Source organism: Salminus brasiliensis, chromosome 22 (genome assembly GCF_030463535.1).
Source record: "Salminus brasiliensis chromosome 22, fSalBra1.hap2, whole genome shotgun sequence".
Taxonomy (NCBI): Eukaryota; Metazoa; Chordata; class Actinopteri; order Characiformes; family Bryconidae; genus Salminus; species Salminus brasiliensis.
This window is the reverse complement of record NC_132899.1, coordinates 30,625,373-30,646,018: the sequence shown is the minus strand read 5'-3', so window position 1 is coordinate 30,646,018 and position 20,646 is coordinate 30,625,373. Positions and strand designations below refer to the sequence as shown.

The window sequence follows — 20,646 nt, the reverse complement described above, 5'->3', positions numbered from 1 at the left end:
GAAAGCCGGTTTTAGTTGAGTTTTACGGTTGAGCTACAAGGAGCTACTAATGTAGCAGAAGTAATTGAAGTAATTGAAGCTTACACCTCAACAATTTGCATTATTAATTATTATTTGTATTAATTTAAAACTATTTCTATGCCTCATTTTTCCATGCCCTTTTCTCCCAATTTAGTACGGCCAGCTAACCCACCCTTTCATAGCTCTCCCTAGTAGGGCTGCATCGATTAATCAAACTGCTCCTATGGAGCTCTTTTGAACCATTTTATTTCCAGCTAATGATTATTTTGATTATGGATTAATCTGCTGCTTATTTTTTTTATTAATCGACTGATTGTTTGGTTTTTAAAACTCTGAAAATAGTAAGAAATCGATGTAATCCCTGCATTTATATACTAATAACCAGTATGCCTCAGCAACCCTAGTCCTCCTACAACAACAAGACAAGGCTCATCATTCTCATCTATTTTACCTTCTTTTGGCTCTTAGGCTCCAGGTAGCAGCAGGCCTCATGCTGCTGGCACTAAAATTCCAGCAATGACCCCTCCTCAGTCAGGTGAGTGACCCACCCAGTCTGCTCTCAGTTCTGTGGCTGCCTTATTCATGTGGTTAACAGATGAATAATAAAGACAGTATTTCTCACTATTTTACAGTGAAAGTGGATCCGAAGAAGCCAGTGAAAAACGGAAAAGGTAAACGTGTTGTTTAGAGTTGTTGAGTCGTAAGAAGAAGAAAAAGCTTGCCTGGTCTTTAATGTATTACTGTAAGATCAGAGTGCTGAGCAATGATCCCAGTATTTGAGGTACCATGAGGAGAATTACAGTGCACTGAGCAGACCGGTATATATGACCAGACAATATAACTAATCAGTATCAGATTAAAAATGTAAACCAGTTACAATCAATAGAAAAAAATCTTTCAGCTTTGAGGAGTAGCTGACAAGTAATTAGCCACTTGCTTCAAGCCACTAGAGGCAGATTTTCTCCAGATCTCCAGTCGGCATGCTTATATTGTTTCTGACACCGCATGACACACTGTTCTCTATAAAAATGGCATTTAAAAAGTCGGGATAAAATTCCCGCTTCAGGGTTGCAATGTTTGCTATGCAACATGCACTATGTCCAAATGTTTGTGGACACCCCTTCTAATGAACGCATTCACCCCTTGCTGATACAGTTGTACAAATGAACACACACAGCTTGTCTAGTCCCTGTAGAGAAGTACTGCCAGTAGGAAAGGACAGATAAGGACAGGACCTATTGGTCCTATGCTGCCTAAGACAGTATTTTTTTATGATGAGTGGAAGACTTGGGAAAGTGGTAGGGTGGTGATCATCCAACGTCCTGACCCTCATTTCCTGAATGCAATCAAATCCTCACAACAGTGCTCCTCCAAAATCTAGTAAAGAGCCTTCTTCCCTGGACAGTAAAGACAGTTACTCCAACAAAGGCAGGATAAACTCTTATTTATCCCCTTGATATAAGAAGAAACTGTAAAAATGGCACGTGTCTCAATACTTTTGTCCATATAGTGTACTTCAGCCCATGTTTCTAAAGACCAGTGAGTCATACAGTGTCAGGAACCACATAAGGAAGTTAATTAGGGGTTACTGACACTGGCACTTCATCCTGTTCTCCTCATAGACTCCCCTAAGACCCCTGAGGCAAGTGGGCAAAGCAGTCCTGGCACCCCTAAATCCCCCACCAGCAAGGCTCTAGGTGGGAAACCCCCCGCAGGGAAGGACATGAAGAAGATAGCAGTGATCCGCTCGACCCCCAAGTCTCCGGGCTCCCTGAAGAACCGCTCGCCTGCCCCGTTGGCCACCGCTGCCACGCCCATGCCGGACCTGAAGAACGTCCGTTCAAAGATCGGCTCCACCGAAAACATAAAGCACCAGCCTGGAGGAGGCCGGGTAACTCACTCACTTCTAGACCAGTTCACTTTTGATTGTGTCAGATAAGGGCGCTCACAGAACGTACTGCACCATGGTGCTACACGCCTCATAGACAGCTTTCCATTCCATCCTGTTTGTTTAAGTTCAGACTCCCGGTAACTAACAGTAATGATGCTCTCCTAAAATAAAGGTGTCCCAAAGGGTTCGATAAGAGATGCCATAGAAGGACAGCTTTTGGATCCCTGAAGCCGTCGTTCTCAGATGTCCACATTTTTACTCCAACTCAACTCGCATGAGGGTAGAGAAAAACTGTGGACTGCGTACCGGTCCCTGAGGTCTGGTTTCAGAACCACTTCCCTAAAGAACCGATTCAGAACCACTGCCCTAAAGAACCGATTCAGAACCGCTGCCCTAAAGAAACGATAAAAAAAAAAAAAAGAGAGACGCCTATTAGGCACCTCTTAACTTTACCTGATGTGGAATTCTTTTTAACTATGTGAACGTTGCTCATTCAACGTTCAGCTCATTTACAAAGAACCAACTGTTAACGGGTTCTTAGGGAACCAAAAATGGTCCTTCTACGACCTTGTTTCCACTGCAGGGCCAAATGGCTACCAAGGACATACCGGACCATGGCGTACCGGACCATGGCGTACCATTCCGTGCCGGTGCCGATCCATCAGACCAGTTACGGTTTCTTTTTCCATTTGCTGTGTTGCTAAAAAGGACCAGGAAGTGCTCGCACTGTCACTCTCGCTCTTTACGCCTCGTCTTGCACTACAACTACAATGCTAATGTAGCTAGCTAACACTAGCTAACTCACTGACGCTAACAGTAACTCCTCTGTTAGCATGGTCTAACCTGCAGGCATACATCCCACTCGTCTCAGACCACACCAAGGAGGCCAGTTTAGAGATGTAGTGCCAAATATTGCTGGAGTCCACTTCAACAAGTCTGTCTGAAGCTGACTCAGCGAGGTTTGTTGTGTGTGTGTGTGGCACAACTTCGGCAAACAGTTAGCTATATCTGTGGTCCTGCATGAAAGACTACACGCAGTCTAGGGTAATGCTAGTTAGTTTCCACTAAGAGAGCCGGACCATGCTAATGCCGTGTAATGCCGTGGTACCAATGATGGACGGGCCTGGCAGGGGCTACAGTGGACCCTATGCCATTTAGCACTCCCACTGAACAGTTCGGTGTCCCCAAGTACTGTTACTTAGCCGTGTCAGTGTGGGAAAAAAAAAGCCACCGGACCGGTCAGCCTCCGTGCTCAGAACCGTTCAGCCCTGCAGTGGAAAAGCGGCCTACGACAGTGGTCACAAACCCTGCTCCTTAGAGCCGCGGTCACACTGGGCTTCATCTGTGGCTTTTTGTGCCACACATTTTGCTGAGATTTCCCACACTACGCGACTTCGCCTGTGTACTTTTACGACGAGCGAACCTGCGTCCTCGACCAATAGCGCTGCAGCTCTGGCTGTGTGACCTATGCCACGGTCAGTACGGCCTAAGCTTTGCCTGAGCCAACTTGGAGGAAGCGCTGATTGCTTTGGTTTCCAAACATTTAATGCGGATTACAAAATACAACACAAGCGAGAGGCGGGATGGTACGCAGTCAGTTGGGAGGTGGGATTTGATGGTTTAGATGGTTGAAAGTTGAAGCTCCAGTCTGCAGGACGTTTAATCTCCAGGAGCAAGGTGGGCGACCACTGTTCTGTGGCATCATGCAAAGTCTGGCACTTTATGGCACCTTCATTTTTAAGAGTGCAGTACTGGTCTTGTTTAAGAATGTATGTGAACGATTTGAAGCATCAGGTGCAGCCAGAGCATGAAGGTCAAAAGGACATCCTCTACATTATGGTATCAGTCAAATCTACAGAGTTTCCCCCTGTACTTCAAGTGATCAGCCACGTTTTGCACTCAAGCAAAGGCTAAAACAACTAATGGACAATCATGTCCCACTAATTAGCATTGTCCAATCTTCATAGCCGTCCATTACCTGGGGAGAATTGTGTAGATTTGATGTTCCAGCAAGCTGCCCCTTTAATGCAGTTATTCCTAAGCTCCACAGTTAGCTAGCACATCCCTTTTACCCTCTTCTTTCTTTTGCACTCACGTCCCAATACTCTACCTTTTTACAGGTCCAAATACTTGATCAGAAGCTGGACTTTAGTAATGTTCAGTCTAAGTGCGGCTCCAAAGACAATATGAAACATGTACCTGGAGGTGGCAAAGTGAGTAACTAAGGGATGAAGCTTCAGTCTTGGTTGTTCCTGCAGTTCTCTGTTCTTTACCAGAGACTCACCTCACAGTCACACCTACGTCCTTTTCTATGGTCCAATCAATGCTATTGTAGTTCTCGCTGATTAGTTCTACTTTTATGGTAATTTTGGATTGGATAATTCCACTAGCTTCCAAAATCTTCTCAGAGCATGGTCCTCATCTGCAGCCTTTTTGGTTGCACGAGGCATGATTCTTTGTTCTTCTCGCTCGCAGATCCAGATTCTAGACAAGAAGGTGGACTTCAGCAACGTTCAGGCTAGATGTGGCTCTAAAGACAACATTAAGCATACTCCTGGAGGAGGAAAGGTACGTGACCCTAAGGCGCAACATTTCAATTTCACCATTTGCTTTTCTCTGTTGCAGAAGCCTAAATGCTGCAGGTTTAGATTGCTTTGTTGTTGGGTTACATTTCGGCTGGCTTTGACCGATAAGCTGCTGAAAGATGTGCAGTTTGGACCGGACCTTCTGAGAAGGAGATAGGGCTGGGGCATGTGGTTAAAAATTATGATACAGTATATCAATATATTAATATTTGTGCATTTTCTGAAAATGTTTAACAGAAGAAAAAAAAACCCCAACACAGCAGACTGTGGACTAAACCTTATCCTACCTCGAGAATCTCTGTAATTTCGTAGTAAATGGTTTGTGGTCGTATCATATAGAAAGCAAATGCAGTCTGAAGTAGGCAACGTCTGTGGACACTGATGATAAAGTAGCTTGGTGTGCTAACTAAACATGCCAACAGGCTATTTAACACTATGTAGAGCAGATCTAAGTAGCTAGCTAGCCTGAAGTGCTGTGGGGCACCATATCCAGAAAAGAAGAAGAGGACCTGCGTCTGTGTTGGAGGTGCCTCAAACGTCCATAGGTCTGCTTTACCATTTTGTGAAGGGAAAAACAGAGTTCTGGTGAAGCTCTGGTGAAGTTCTGGAGCACCGGAGCTTTATAACTAAGTCATTTCTCTAGGTAAGGATGATCTGGTGGCTGTTTCCCCTCCACAGAATGGTGAGAACAGATGTACGGACAGACACAGACACAGGTCCTGTTCTTTGGAAGGCGGTGGATATCAGTCACAGGGTTCCTCACAGCACTCTGACATTTTAGTGTTATGAACTCAACACGATCATTACTCAATCGGTCTGGTTATTATATGGTTCTCACTGTGGTCATAATCTAGATCAGCGGAGATGGCCTCCCCGATTGTTTAATGGAAACTAAGGTGGATAGCTCTCATTGTGACCCAGAGCAGCTGAATATCCCGTTCTGGCCCACTTGAAACTTAGTAGTCACAGTGGGCTACAGTTGGGCCAGTTTTAGCCCAAAACTGTGAGCTGCATTTTGGCACATGTAACCCAGAGTTGGCCAGATGTGCAAAAATGCATCACAGACGTGATAAAAATGTCCAGCAAATGCTTCTTAATGGATTTCTTAACAAAATCTTCCCTACATTTACCTCACACAGGTCCAAATACTTGATCAGAAGCTGGACTTTAGCAATGTCCACTCTAAGTGCGGCTCCAAAGACAATATTCAACACGTACCTGGAGGTGGAAAAGTGAGTTACAGTGGGACTAAAGCATTTCCACCCCCCACTAAATTTGCCTCCTTATGATCATTCCTTACCAAAGAGGAATATTTAACATCCTGGTCCTATCCTTACTGCTGCACGCCAGTCATAACTAATCAAACTCAGATTCATCCTCCTAACACTAACCGACCTGCTGTGGGACAGTTCCTTGACTCAGTAACAAATATCTGTCAGACAGGTACCTGTGGTTCCTTTTCCTCTGCTGTCTTCTTGCTCTGGTCCTCATCTTCCTCCACTCCACAAGTTATGACTTTTGTGGAGACCTTATTAAGGGAAAGCTAGTCTGACCTCTCCTCTCTCTCGTACCTCTTTGGTTTCATAGCTAGTCTGGGGTCCCACAGACATCAGCTCTTCTGTGCGCTAAAGCCTGACACACCAAACTGACCGTCAGCTGTTGAGCGTCAGTGGTGAGCATCAACCAGCTGCATGTCTAGTCGGCCTTTGCCAGCTTTATTTTTTTTTATCATCACCATTGCAGGCTGCAGCGTTTATCAATAAGAGTGGACCGACTGATTTTCTCATTCAAATGTCCAAAGTTTAAACAAACAGTATCTGAATATCTGATTCCCACAGAGAAAGCATTGTACATTTCAACCCATAAACTTCCAGAACCAGTTTTCAGTAGTGTTCAACAGCTCTTTTGTGGTTTTTCTTGTTGTGACAGAGGTCACTTGACTTCTGCGTTAAATATTTTAAGGTTAAAATATTGTATTTTATCATTTGGGTCTAGAAATGGGGTCAGAGCTGGTTCTGTGTAATATAGGACATTTCTAAAATGATAATAATTGTTGTGTTGAAACCTTTAAAAAAAATTGGTGAATCCGTCCCCAGCTTATTTAAATTTAACAAATATTAATACACTATAAAAAATTTCATATATTACATAAAAAGTTCTGACTGAAAACCAGATTTGTATCATCACAACTAATTTTTTAAGAACACGCTCGTTTTTTTTTTCTTTAGTTACACCATACTGTGATGCTGCATTTCACAACTTCTTTAATTTTCCAGTCTTGGGTAAACCTGTGGAGAGCAAATTAGAGGAAAAACAGAATCAAATCAAGCGCTCAGACATTTTCTGTAAACAAGAAACTCACAGTACTGTATCAGAACACTCCCCACCTTTAACCCAGTTCAATTTAGACATTAATTCTGGAATTCATCCAGTTAAACTGATCATTTTAGAGACATACCTGTTAAACTCTTACAGTCTAAGACCAGTGTGCGACTATCGTAAAGTTTAGGGAAAAAGTATTTATTTACATTTTTGAGAATATCACTTCTTAAAATATTTCTTTACTCCTCAAATCATCAAGGCTGATCACACACTAAGGCGTATTAGTTAGTAACTGCAGGGACGTCTGTACAAACTGGTGGGGAAATTCTCTGCTAACTCGGTGAGCCACAGGCTGTTTAAGGGCTTCAGTAAAAAGTTACGAGGGAAAAATCTGAACATTCTTAAGAAGATTTTTGAAGAATATCAGTTGCTTAACTTTTCTCTTAAGCATTACATTAAGAATATGAATAGGAATTTCTATCTTAAGCCACTTTTGTGAATCCAGCTTGGTCTTCTGTTTTTTCTGTCCCAAGCACAAACCACAAACATCAGCATTTTGTAAATGTGGGTCACGTCTGCACACATACACAAACTGTCCTGTGACCCATCCAGGATGTTCAGTGTAAGTCACTTATGCTGACTTCATGAGTTGTAAGGTGAAGGATAGACAAGAGAAAACAACCATATTTACCATTAGTTGTTGTCAGTGAACACACACACACACACACACACACACACACACACACACACACTAGTGATCAAACACTAGGGCCTTGCTCAAGGGCCCAGTAGTGGCAGCTTGCCGAGTCTGGGTATCGAACCCACAAGCCTGTCATCAATAGCCCGGTACTCCAGCCGCTGAGCCACTAATGCCCACAAATAAAGTGCTGCAAGGACTTTACACACTGTTAAAGGGTCTAAGACACTTCAGCTGTTATGGGTTACTATTTAGTTTTTTCTACTTTTTGATCTAAAACTTAAAATAAAAGCTGAAATTATGTTTTAAACATGCGTTTTGTTTAGCTATGAAACATTGCTTACATTGCCTTTTGGGTTTAGGAAAACTTTAGGCTTTGTGGTTGATTGCAAATTTTCACAGAAGATGAGGTGCGACAGTGAGCTGAACTCAAGTTCACCCTGGTCAGTTTGGTGTGTCTGGGCCTTAATTTCCACTTATCTGCCCTATTTAGCTACTTAAGTCCAGAAGAAACTTTGCCATTTTCGTGGGATGTGGTTTTTCATGGAGTTTTTCCTCTTTCTCAGACTCTTCTCTTTTCCTTTGCTCACCGGGCGTTCTCTCTGCCGTCTAACACTTGGCTTGTTTTAAGAGGATAACACTTTCTCCCCCCCCTTTCCCCCCCAAACCTGTTCACTCTTTCAGATTCAAATTCTCGATCAGAAGCTGGACCTGAGCAATGTTCAGGCTAGGTGTGGTTCCAAAGACAACATCAAACACACACCCGGAGGTGGAAAAGTGAGTAAACAAGGGAGGAGTGGAACCATCTCCAGCCTCCAGCCTTGTCATATTTCCTCAAGGTTTCTCTGCCTGTGGTTTTTATTCTCAGTCTTTTCTCCAGAGACCTTTTTTCACTAATGCATGATGGTTGCTCATTAGTCTCTGTGAGCTAGTGTATCAAATTGACCTCTCACCAACCAGGGTAACCATTCACCAAATTCAGTGTTCCACACAGTGTCTGATTCTAATACGCTCTTTAAGACAGCAAAAATATGGAGACACTGAAGGTGTGCTGTGTGCTAATGTTAGTGTATTATCAGCTTATTTGAGCATTAAATGTTGAAATAAGCTGCACTAAAACTCAACACCAACACTAAATGTCACGGCTAGGGTTTACCAGTGTCTGCTAAACTAGCCCATAGTGTCCCAATACACTGCGTTGAGGTGTGGCATCTGTACCTGGTCAGTAGGTCGATGGATTTTCCATACATCATACCTGCATTAGTGTGCATGAGGAGTCCTCTAGATGTACACCTCATAGAGACAGAAGCCTCTGTGTCGGTCAGCACCAGTCCTTCGTTCCTTAGATCAGATGCCGTTAACACAGTGAGGTGGCGGTGCTGTACAGCATAAGAAAACACTGGAGATGTTACGTCCCTTTCCCCCTTAGCTTAGTAGTTCCCAAGCAAGTTTACAGATATACAGAGATACAAGCTTAGCACAATGCTAACTGTGTGCCTAAATATTCACACTCCTGCCTCTGGGGAACTTACCTTGAGAGTTTTATCATCATGCTTACCATATTTATTTGGACGCAGATTTACCCCCCCCCCCCCACACACACACACACACACACACTAGCAACGCAGCTCTGACACAACAGCTAACAGACGCCTGTGCTGACCAGCATCACACTAGGAGTGATGTGGGGAGGAAGTGCAATCAACCCAGCCCTGAGAGAGCAAGGCCAGCTGTGCCCTCTGTGTCTCTGGCTGCTGATGGCAAGCAGCATGACCTGGGATTCAAACCAGCGCTCCTCTGATTATAATGGCAGCTCCTCAGTCTGTTACACTGAAGCCCACTTATGGGATGGGTAGCATTTTTGCTCTTGTTCTGTGTTTGGCTGAATTGTTCAGAAATTAAAGGAGCTGGGAAAGTATTTAAGCAACATTAACTTAGCAGCTGCTGCTTCCTTGTCAGTTTAGCTCCAGTGTCGAACTAAAGAAGCAAACTTTAGACACCAAACGATGAAGGAAGTTTGCTTTAATCTGTCAAAAGCGGCTGGATTTGAGCCGAGTCCTAGATTGAAGCACTTTCTTCAAGCTCAGTTCAGCGGGACAAGCACCGCCTGCAATGGCCCTCCAATATCAACCAGACCATCTGTCAGCACGCACCTATAAATCCTGCAGTCGTAAAGCCTGCTCCATTGAGGTGGAGTAGCTCTCCCCTTGCTGCTGAAGGACGCCACTGGCCCCGTCCCTCATCCCCACACAGTGAGGGGTTTGTGCTGCTCTGGCCAACCGGGGTCGAGCGACCACTCCTTTGTAGTGAGCACTTGGCCAGAGCGAGGAGATGACCTCATCCCGAAGACAAGCGTAGCCTTTTTGTCCAGAAAGTCCCCTGACCTTTGGCGGTTGTCATGACAATGAGGTCATCGGATCTATTTTGAGGATCTGGGACGGTGCATGGTCTCGCTGCGCTGTTTCTGCAGCTCCATATAGCTGTGTGCGGCGAAGCTTCCAGGCTGCTAGCATATGTAATTTCATACTGTGCATTCATGAAGTTTTATTTATTTATGAGGATGGAGCTAATTTCTGTTTGTTTACTGAATTTAACACGTTTAATAATCTGCTCTTCACATAAGCATGATGTTTGCATGATCTTCTAAATACTGTAAATGCAGGTGGAAGCTAATTTATGAAAAAGCAACCTAATGAACATTTAGCGTTTTGTTCGGTAGTGAGCTTAAAGCTGCTGCCTCAGACAGTGTAGAAAATGTAATAAACCCTGGTAGATGTGTGCTGGTCCACAGCTTGCCATCTGTTGCTAGCTGCTTTATAGCTATACTGCCTTTCCTCGCTGTTCTTCACAGGTCCAGATTGTCCACAAAAAGATCGACTTGACCAACGTGCAGGCGAAATGTGGCTCGAAAGACAACATCCACTACAAGCCAGGTAAAGGCCTTTTCCACCCGTGTGCGATGTGCCAATATACAAGAACTGTGTGATATTTACAAAATGCCCTGTTGTGATTGTGGCAGTTTGCAGATAGACGTTATGAGTGAGGAGGCCGGTCACTGGTTGAAATGTGAATGGAAATTCACGGCTGTTTACGGGGTGGATGATATTGTGGCGCTAAAAGGAAAAGCCCTCCCATAATGTGCAATAGCCAGAACAGTAGCCAGCAGATAACCACCACCTAGCCTAGCTAACAGCTAATTAACCAGGCCTGCCACCTTTTACAGAATGATGTCTGGAAATGGTTGATTTACCCAGAATTGAAACTTGGGTTCAACCTGTTGGGTTCGTACTGTCGTTACATGGCTTTACGTTTTCTCTGCTTTTTTTTTGCAGGCGGAGGAAACATTGAGATCAGGTCGGAGAAGCTGGAGTTCAAGGCGCAGTCGAAGATCGGTTCTCTAGACAACATTGGACATGTGGCTGGAGGTGGCCAGAGGAGGGTCAGTAAAATGTTGAAGCCCAAGACGGCTGGTGTGTATGGAAATGCCATACAGCCAGTGTAGTTTTTAATACACACACACACACACACACACACATACACACACATACACACACATATATATAGGAAAAAACTATGCAGACACCCCATCTAACGAGTGCTAGACACCAGAGTTCAGTTGTGCGGACATAACTTGTAGAGTCTCCATAAAGCACTGACCAGAAGAACAAGACGGAGTCTGGAGCAGCTGAGAGAGAACCTGAGGTCACCGTGCACAGTGCCGAGCATTGACTAGAGGGGGATAAAGTCCCCCCAGCATCAGGCTGTAGGATCTCTGGAGTGATAGAGCTCCATCCTTCCAATGCTTTTGGCATGAGTTGAAGATCCAGTAGTACTAATCATCCAGCATCGCTGCCAGACCTGACTGATGCTCTTGTAGGGCTGAATTCAATCAGACTCTCATCACAACAGTGCTCCAACATCTACTGTACAGTCCTCCCAGGCTGTTACTGCAGCAAGGGGAGGCAACCTCTTATCAGTAGCCCTAATTTCAGAACGTTTGGACGTACAGCGCACACACAGGACTCTGAGGATGCCCGTTTGGCTGCGTTTAAGTAGTGCCCTTAGGTAAATCCCCTGTGTGAGCTTCCTCTTCATGACCTCACTGTCCACCCTAACAAAGCCAATCATCTGATCCCTCCTAATATAGAAGGTGAAGTGCAGCTGCTAGATCTGTAATAGTGATCAGCAGAACATTTAAGTAAGGACTGAACTGAACTCTTAACGCAACAATAGGTTTCAGTGGCCGTTTGCTCTTTGTTTCCTTTCCCTGTGTGTCATTTTGCTAACTTCTGTAAAGATGAGCAAAAAGCCTACATGCAGTATCTTTGTTATTTATGAGGATGCAAGAACCCGTGGCTAAAATTCAGCATCAGTCATGTGCAGATGGTGAAGCAGAAACATTGCTTAAAGGTTAAAATTGGGAACAAATCCTTCTTTAAGCAGCAATGCAGAGAAATATAACTTTTAAGAGAACGAAGCTCCGAACGCACTAAAATGAATTAAAGACAGGAAGTCCAGCATCATCGAAACACTCTGCTCTTTTGGAATTCAATAAACTAGAGATGTCTCTAACAAGGTTTCTTACCTCACAGTCCAATCCTAGTCTCTTCATGCAGACTATTGACCGATCCAATCTTTGTGTTTCTATAACTAAACACAGCCCCCCAGCTTAGATCAGACATGCTGTTAGTAAGCACTAGTAAACCTCAAATCTAAAATCAGACTAAATTCTGATCTGATCTACTTTGTTTGGAGCCACTTTTTAAACGACTGTTTTAAACTCTACAGTGTTTAATATCTTACAGTCCAGTCTGACTGACCTCCCTGACCATTCAGCTCCCAGCTCCTCTACAGCTACAACCAGAGGAAGGAGCGTGGTTCTCTCGCTGGATGAATAGAGCATTTCCACCATAGTCTGGTTTCTTTTTGGCAGTGCCAGAAAATAGGCCGACGTTTTCTGGAGGAGTGAAGAGTTCAGATGCTCGTCTTCTAACATCAAGGCTCGGAGCTAACGCCAAGCTAAAGTTTTCCTCGTCCCCGAGCTTTCCGTTCCACCTTAAATAACGCTGCAGTGACGCTCTGCTGTTGAAATGTCCGCACTGTAACTGCAGCACTGTTTAAGGTGGAACGGAGAGTCAGCGTTTAAAGCCGACTTTAGCTTTTGTTTTGGCGGCTAATTGGTAACGTCGCCGCTCTGATCAGTTCAGATGAAGCTCGGTTTAGTTTTACTCACTGAAATAAGGACACAGATCAGCTCTGCCCAGGGAAGCTTTCCAAAAAATGAGAAGTTGGTCAGCAGCAGCTGAGAATATTGAGACTATTAATGGCGCCTAGAGGACACCAGATGGCGCTCTGCTTGAGCAAAACCAAGGACCAGAAAGAGGATCAGAACCTTAGATCCATTAAAAATACCTGGATGGTCCCCAATCTAGTCACTGGATCGGATCGGGACATCCCTACAATAAACACATCAAATATCAGATATCGACCCTACCTAAACATTTGTCTGACGGTGGTATTTTTGTGAGGTAATTGTCTGCTGATGTACAGAATGAGGTGAATCTAATCTAAGGCAGTTTCTTCACAGCGGTTTTCTTATAAGGGTGACGATAACTTTACTAACCCAGTTGATCAGATTTACTGGAGTGTGGCTGAGAGAGTTAGATTAGTAAGATTTAGAGGATTCCCTAACCTTCACTGATCTAAAATTCATACCAGCCCAGAGCCAGATCTAGCTCTAAACATGCATACAGGCTCTGCTTGTTCATTTTCTGTTATTTTTTTAATCATTTTATCATTTTTGTGTTATGTATTTCTTTCCGTCGAGCTCAGAGTTGATTTGTTTTCAGCATACTTTCCTTTGCCATTTTGCATTCTCTGTATGATTTGCTCTGTTGTACCCATTTCCTGTTTGTTTCTTTATGTTTCGGTTCCATCTGTTCGCTTCTCTCATCATTCATTCGCCACCGCGGGGTTATGTGTGTAGAGAGGGAAGGAGAAGGGTGCAGGCTCTCTCTCCCCTGACCCCACTGACCCCCCAACCCCGTCATCCACCAGCCTCTCCCCAGAACCCATCCACCTCAGCAACCCTCAGATAAAGATTGAGGACTCCAGTAAGTATCCAGGAAGGGTCTGGGCGTGAACTCCAGCTACATCAGTGATTTGGGAAGTTGCACCACTGAAGTCTACAAGGTTTAGGAGAGTGGAAAGACCACGGAAATGTCTTACTAATTTAAGAGCTACTGCTACTGTAGTGAGATTATCAATGTCATTTTTTTAAAGAACTACTTCAGTGATTAGTGTGATTTACTTTATTAATATTGTTGTTTTTAATATTAGTTCTATCTGTAGTTAATGTTGGCCTTACAAAAAAGAGGCAAGGTTTAATTGGCTAGCTTCATTAGCTTACATTAGGTACATTAGCTTGCTAATAGGCATTTAATAAACTATATAAGCAACAGCTTTACGATTAGTAACGAGCTGAAGAGCTTTTTAATCTCAAATACAATTATATGAATATCATAAAATAACACTAGCTATTGTGTAATTATTAAAACAGCTACTTTATTGGGAGCAAACTCAAATAAAATCAGTAAAATCCCTATTTTTTTAAATTCAAACTTTTTAAAAGAGCTCTCAGCTCCTTTACAGCTCTGCAGTTGTTCCCCTGCACTTTGATTGGACTGTGTATGGAAAAATGTATGTATCTAGGAGTAGTCACGTTCCAATCCAGTAATTTTTCATTAATAAATAAATCAAAAGCGCTTATCAGATCAATAAATACAAAACAGTAAAAGGAAATGGAGGAAAACAGAAAAACTGAGACGCTTGGTCAGTCAGTCAGGCCAAACCACTGTCCGTTTCTCTCTCGGCTCACCTGCGTCCGTTTCCGTTTGGTCCAGATTGAGACGCACAAGCTGATGTTCCGCGAGCAGGCGAAGGCGAGGACGGATCACGGTGCCGAGATCATCTCTCTGGAAGAGTCTCCCCAGCAGCTCAGTACTGTCTCCTCCTCCGGCAGCTTAAACATGGCCGACCCTCCGCAGCTGTCCACCCTCGCGGACCAGGTGACCGCCTCGCTGGCCAAGCAGGGCTTGTGATCCTCTCACCACCACCACCACCACCACCACCCACTCAAACCCACCCACCCAACCAAGCAAGGAAGCAAGTCCTCTCCTGATTTCCAAAACGCACCAGTAAATGTACGGATCTACAGAAGTCCACAACATCTCCCCCCACTTCATCACTAAAGGACGTCACTTCACAGCCACGCCCCCATGCTGAGTGGCCCCGCCCATTCACTGGTGTTGAGATTTTTTAAAGCGTGTCATTTATAACAACAATAGGCCTGAGAGTGTTCTTATAGTCCGACCCTCGGCTGGAAAGAAAGGTGTTTATCCGCACATCAGATCGTCCCTCAGTATTTTCTTCCTCGGATGTATGTAGACATATTTTCGGGAAACCCTCGTCATCATCATCATCAACATCATATTTAGCATCTCCATGAAGTATTAACTTAACTCCCGAAGTTTTACAAAACGTGGAAAACCGAGGGTTTTGGACGCGTGCAGAGCGGAAAGACTGTGGGGATTTTTCCCGTTTCTATTGATTAGGAATTGCATTTGGAAAAGTTGGAATTGTAGCTGAAATGGTCCAAGATCAGATTTGTACTTCTAAATGAAAAACGTACTTTGCCTGTCCTGGTTTTAATACATGTGAAAAGCGAGAAAAAAGCAAAAGCAAAAAAAAAAAAAAAAAAAAAAAAAGTATCGTAACAGGGTGGTATAGCAGTAAGAATACTTCACTTAGAGCGCCAAAGGCTTTTAAAGCCATCTCACAAGAGATTACGGTGGAGATTCTCTCAAAACAAGGTAAATTACATCTGTGCGATACTTAAAAAAAAAAATCGAGCGAGTCATGGCGGGCTTCGTGTAGGAAACGTGGTGTTTGTCAGGCACTTTTCTTACAGTATTACTCTGTGGATATGAGATGTATTTGATATAAAAACACATGATTATTGTTGTGCCTGCTGGCAGTCTTAAGTTATTTTTTGGTTATTTTATTTTTTTCGTCAGTGCTTCATCGTAGACGCCTCTCCTACTGAATTCCTTTCTCACCGATTTTTACTCCCCTGCTTTACTGGTAACAACTTACTCACATTTTGTATAGCTTGACCATTGACCTGAAGCATACTCACCCTATAACAGTGTCGTAGCTGAACGTTTGGGGACTGAGGCTGTCGGCGTTGACGTTAAACCCGAAATTTGACACTAAAAAACGAAAGCCTTCGCGATTAACGTTTCTGTGGCCACGTAAAGCGCTAAGCGTTAATTACCACAGTCCAGATTAAGCTGCTGTTTACTATTTAGAACTGTGTGCGTTGGTGGTGAGTGGGTCGTAGGAATGGTTCTGTTGTTCACCTGTGTTGTCGAATCGTGAATGCAGTTGGAGTAGATGCCAAGAGTATATCTAGGAGCTATGATCTGATCCAGTACGCTGCCAAACGTCTTTTTTTTCTTCGTCATTTTCCTCTGCTTTTCCTTTGCCCTATTTAAGGAAAAACATTCGTCGAATTATTGCCAAACTGTTCTCCTCGAGGTCGAATAGCAGTCAGGCCGTTGTACGCATTCACCGCCAACATGGTGTTTCTTGTGCAGTCTCTCCGGACGTCATTCCGCTGCATGGACGTTGCATTACCTCCGCTTCGACTCAATGCACAGCTCCATTCCCCAAAGCAGGAATGGCAGCTATTCGAATATACTCGTCATAGTGTTTGTTTTCCTAACCAGGTATTCAAATAAAGCATGAAATCAACGACTTTGCAAGTTTTAGATATGTTCACCAAGGAAACGTGGAGGCTCGCTGCTGAGATTGCGTGTTACAGTGGATGTGGGAATATTTTACGTGTACAGTTGAACTTTCTCCGAGTTATCGCCCCCGTAGGTCAGCTGGTAATATGTTAAAGCACCTAAAACCACAAAGAAAAAACAACACTACACTGACCAAACGGTCAGATACGGATCACCTCGAATGCGAGCTGCACGCGGGAAACAAATGTTGAAATTGATTGAAGTTGATTCTTAAACATTTCTGTATAATTAAAACTCAACCATCTAGGAGGTGAATGGATCCAGGCGTCGGTCACCGGTCACTGGACCACAGCACGAATATAGCAGTTTTATTGACCCACCAGAGAAGCTACATGCGTTTCTGGGTTTTATAAGGAATGATGATGATGGTAAAATAGCGGCAATAGTGCCTCTAGTGGCGATGGACTGGAAGTGAGCTGGTGGAGTGTGTGTTTGCTGGTGTAACTGCTCCTCCAGAGGAGGCAGGGTGGTGCATGGTAACGCTGCACACAGTAGAATAGAAGATCAGTGTGTAGAGTCCATCTGCAGAGCTTTCCGAGAGCTACCATGGTTTTACTGCTGTGTAAAAGATGGATGGTTCTTGTTGGATGCGCTGTGTTTTTTCCCTGAGTGTGAGCTCATTCAGAGCGTAGGTTGGATCGGTAAGAGCTTAAAATGTGAGTGATGTGTGGCCTGTATGCCTGTTCTGGTGTTTCTTGTTCTGGATTTGGACACTTCCAGCAGACTGTGGCCACTCATGGTAAAAAAATACACTTTTGGGCCTAAACAGTGTCTCGGGCATCAGGCTTTCTGTAAGGGAGCTTTTATAGAAGGTCAGACGTCTGCTTCCATTCACCTCCACTGTGAAGAGTTCTGATGTTTAATGATTTCAGTGATTCTGAATGACTTTGTTTTCACGTTGGAGCGTTTAATTATCACCAGAATCCCTTTTAAAGCAGCTTTTCTTTGTTTATTTGTAATCGAACGTATTCTAATCCACGTTTTCTCGCTGGGATTCGATGACGGATTTGTATGAAAAAAATATCAGGCCGAGCGCTGGACCGTCTGACCTCATCCACCAACACTGCTAGAATCCCTGCCCCTAGACCGCGCTGTTGCAGTACGCGTACCGAGCCGTGAACCTCTTCGCCCCGTCTGCGCTCCTTGCATGCGCTCCCTCCACATACGCGACTTGCGACTGCAGTTCAGCCCCGTCTGGATCGTACTTCTTAGGATATCTATAGCAGTGGAAGGAAATGAACCCCTGTCTCCCGTAACAGCCTTTTCCTTTCTTTCTTTCTTTCAGTGTCGGAGGAGGAGCCGTATAGATAGTGTTAGTAAATAACGTACGTGTACAATGTTTGACTCATCTATTTGCCAAGGAACATGAGGGCTGAGAAAAAAAAATGAAGTAGCAGAGCAGTTTCGGCGGTTGTGCTCGCACCACGGTATTCTGCATGCTCAAGTCGTTCAGTCATTTTTAGGTTTGTCGTTTTTTGGTTTTTTTTCTACATGGATCGGCAACTCGCACCTGAATGTTTCCCCTCGGGATGGGGTTGTATGTGGTGTTCTGTATGTGGGATGTCGGGCTACTGGAACTGAGCTTTCGCTTAAATGGAAGAAGAAGGAGGAGGAGGAGGAGGAGTTGCGTTGAGAGCGACGTATGTGAGTTTGATAGGTTTCATGATCCAGAAGTGACCTTGCGAGCAGGCGAAGGCCGGTTGTTTGAACGTAGCATCCCGTTCCACATCACACATACAACCCATCCCCCACCCTACCACCTCCACCCACCCGGACTGGACTGGACTGGACTGGACTGAGGAGGGTTTGCCATCCTGTTGTCTCCGACACCGTTCACCTATTTGTACATTTTAGCTTGGGAATCGTGATTGTCAATATCGTTCTAGTGTGTTTTATTAATAACTGATTCTTGTTAATGTATGTGAATTTGGAAATAAAGGATATAAAGGATAAAACTGGTTCTCGTTCTTTCAGTTAACCCCGCAGTGTCAAGAAGGTAGGGTTGAGGTTCAGCTACAAAACAGGCAAAGCAAGCGTGATGTTAAATACCCACCGCCTGTGCTTTCATCTTGGACTGTTCGAAACAAAGCATCGTTCCCAATAAAACGGCGAAATGAGTCCGTGACCCAGGAACGTTGATTGTAGCCAGCAGCTTAACCTAAACCCTGAGCTCTCTGACTGACACCTGGTGGAAAACCTACCGTTTCCCAGATCAGTTTAATTTCATTTACTTCTTTAAGAGAAACTCACATAAAGTTCATGAGATTGCAGCCGCCCTGAACTCTCCGCCTGGAGATCTGTCTTCTATCTTCCTGCAGGTTTCACCTCCCACCTCAATCCAACACCTCATTCAGCCAATCAAGCTCTTTTGAAAGCAGTGGTGATTAGATGGACCAGGTGGGGCTGATTAGGGTTGGAGCTCAGGTCTGCAGGGTGGTAACTCCAGCAGCAGGACTGGTGAGCAGGTTAGGGTAGATGGTTCCCCATCTCCTCTATTGAAGATACAGACAGGAGCCCAAAACTGAACACCAGGTAAGCGTCACTGAAATGTTCAGACCTGCTGTGACGTAGAATTCAGCTGCTGCAGTTTAAACAAGTTTAAAAAATCACCCCCTCCAACCTAAAACACCAACCTGAGGAAAAACAAACTGATCTGAGGTAGTTTTACATGCGAAGGTTTCTAAGTGAAGTGCGTACCGATGAGGTCTATAGTTTTAATCCAGTATGAATCTGCAGTCTGACAGGAATAATTGTTGAATTTTATCCAGTATGAATCTGTAATTTACATAATTTTAATAGTCTAATAATTTTGGAATAATTATAATCCAGTATGAATCTGCAGGGTGTAGTTTTTACACTGTAATAACTGTGGATCGATTTTAATCCAGTATGAATCTGGAGGGTGTAGTGTTTACACTGTAATAACTGTGGATCGATTTTAATCCAGTATGAATCTGCAGGGTGTAGTTTTTACAGTCGCGGATCGATTTTAAACCAGTATGAATCTGCAGGGTGTAGTTTTTACAGTCGCGGATCGATTTTAAACCAGTATGAATCTGCAGGGCGAAGTTTTTACAGTCGCGGGTGATTTTAAACCAGTATGAATCTGCAGGGCGAAGTTTTTACAGTCGCAGATCGATTTTAAACCAGTATGAATCTGCAGGGTGTAGTTTTTACAGTCGCGGGTCGATTTTAATTCAGTATGAATCTGCAGGGTGTAGTTTTTACAGTCGCGGGTGATTTTAAACCAGTATGAATCTGCAGGGCGAAGTTTTTACAGTCGCGGATAGATTTTAATCCAGTATGAATCTGCAGGGTGTAGTTTTTACAGTCGTGGATCGATTTTAATCCAGTATGAATCTACAGGGTGTAGTTTTTACAGTCGTGGATCGATTATAATCCAGTATGAATCTGCAGGGTGTAGTTTTTACAGTCGTGGATCGATTTTAATCCAGTATGAATCTGCAGGGTGTAGTTTTTACAGTCGTATTTAAACCGAGCACCTCTGAAGACCCTTACAGCCACTGTCGTCTGTATTATTTAGGTGGCGGCTCGGAGGAGGAGCTCAGGGCTGAGGGTCTTATCTATGGTAACTTTTGGCAAAGAACACTGAGAACCTTACTGTACTGTACCCAAACTGACCAATCAAAAGCCCCCCCCCCCCAAAATAAGACATCACCGGCTCTCAGGGTAAAACCGATCCAGCTAAACGGAGTTCAAGGTCATGTCAGCAGCAGAGCATCTTTCCTCCTTCACAGGGCCAAGAAGGTATTACTGGGTCTTAGCTCTTACTGCAGCTCCTGCCCCCCTTTTTTAATAGCTTTTGGGAAAAGGGTGGGAGGATTAGGAGCAAGAATCAGCGCTTATAACCACTTAGGAGATCCTGTACCCACCTTTTTACCTTTTACCTAGTGACGTCCGTCCTGCAGATGTGTAGATTTAAGTAGAATCTACCCTGATAGCCCCGGCGATGTGGCCCAAACCTGGACTCCTCTGACAACTCATCACTTTTAATGATGTGGTTTTCTGAAGCGAATTTTTTAATCCCCTCGATTCTCAATTTCTATGCACCTGCAGCCAAGTAGCCTAAAATTATATACAATAAATTATGATCATATTAGCTAGGATTTGTTCACATTACTTAAAAATACCCTCTTAAAATATTTTTAGAGCTAAGAACCACTTAAGTATTACAAATTTTAAAGATCTACAGAATCGTCACCTAATCTAAAATTTTTAATTATTTTTATTTATCATTTG

General features: G+C 43.8%; 1 protein-coding gene across 3 annotated transcripts in view; it reads left to right on the top strand.

Annotated features, from left to right (window-relative positions):
• The window catches only part of mapta (microtubule-associated protein tau a), a 36,393-nt gene extending 18,052 nt beyond the window's left edge, over positions 1-18,341 (top strand). For 2 of the 3 annotated variants that reach the window (XM_072666758.1, XM_072666757.1), the window contains 8 exons: positions 490-556; positions 654-692; positions 1,644-1,912; positions 4,388-4,480; positions 8,201-8,293; positions 10,368-10,449; positions 10,849-10,955; positions 14,419-18,341. In XM_072666758.1, coding sequence (XP_072522859.1) covers positions 490-556; positions 654-692; positions 1,644-1,912; positions 4,388-4,480; positions 8,201-8,293; positions 10,368-10,449; positions 10,849-10,955; positions 14,419-14,616 — 948 coding nt within the window. In that variant the 3' untranslated portion in view covers positions 14,617-18,341. Of the gene's footprint in view, positions 1-489; positions 557-653; positions 693-1,643; positions 1,913-4,032; positions 4,126-4,387; positions 4,481-5,636; positions 5,730-8,200; positions 8,294-10,367; positions 10,450-10,848; positions 10,956-14,418 lie in introns of all 3 variants that reach the window. The other variant, XM_072666759.1, reaches the window with a different exon arrangement.
• Positions 18,342-20,646: the final 2,305 nt, after the last annotated feature.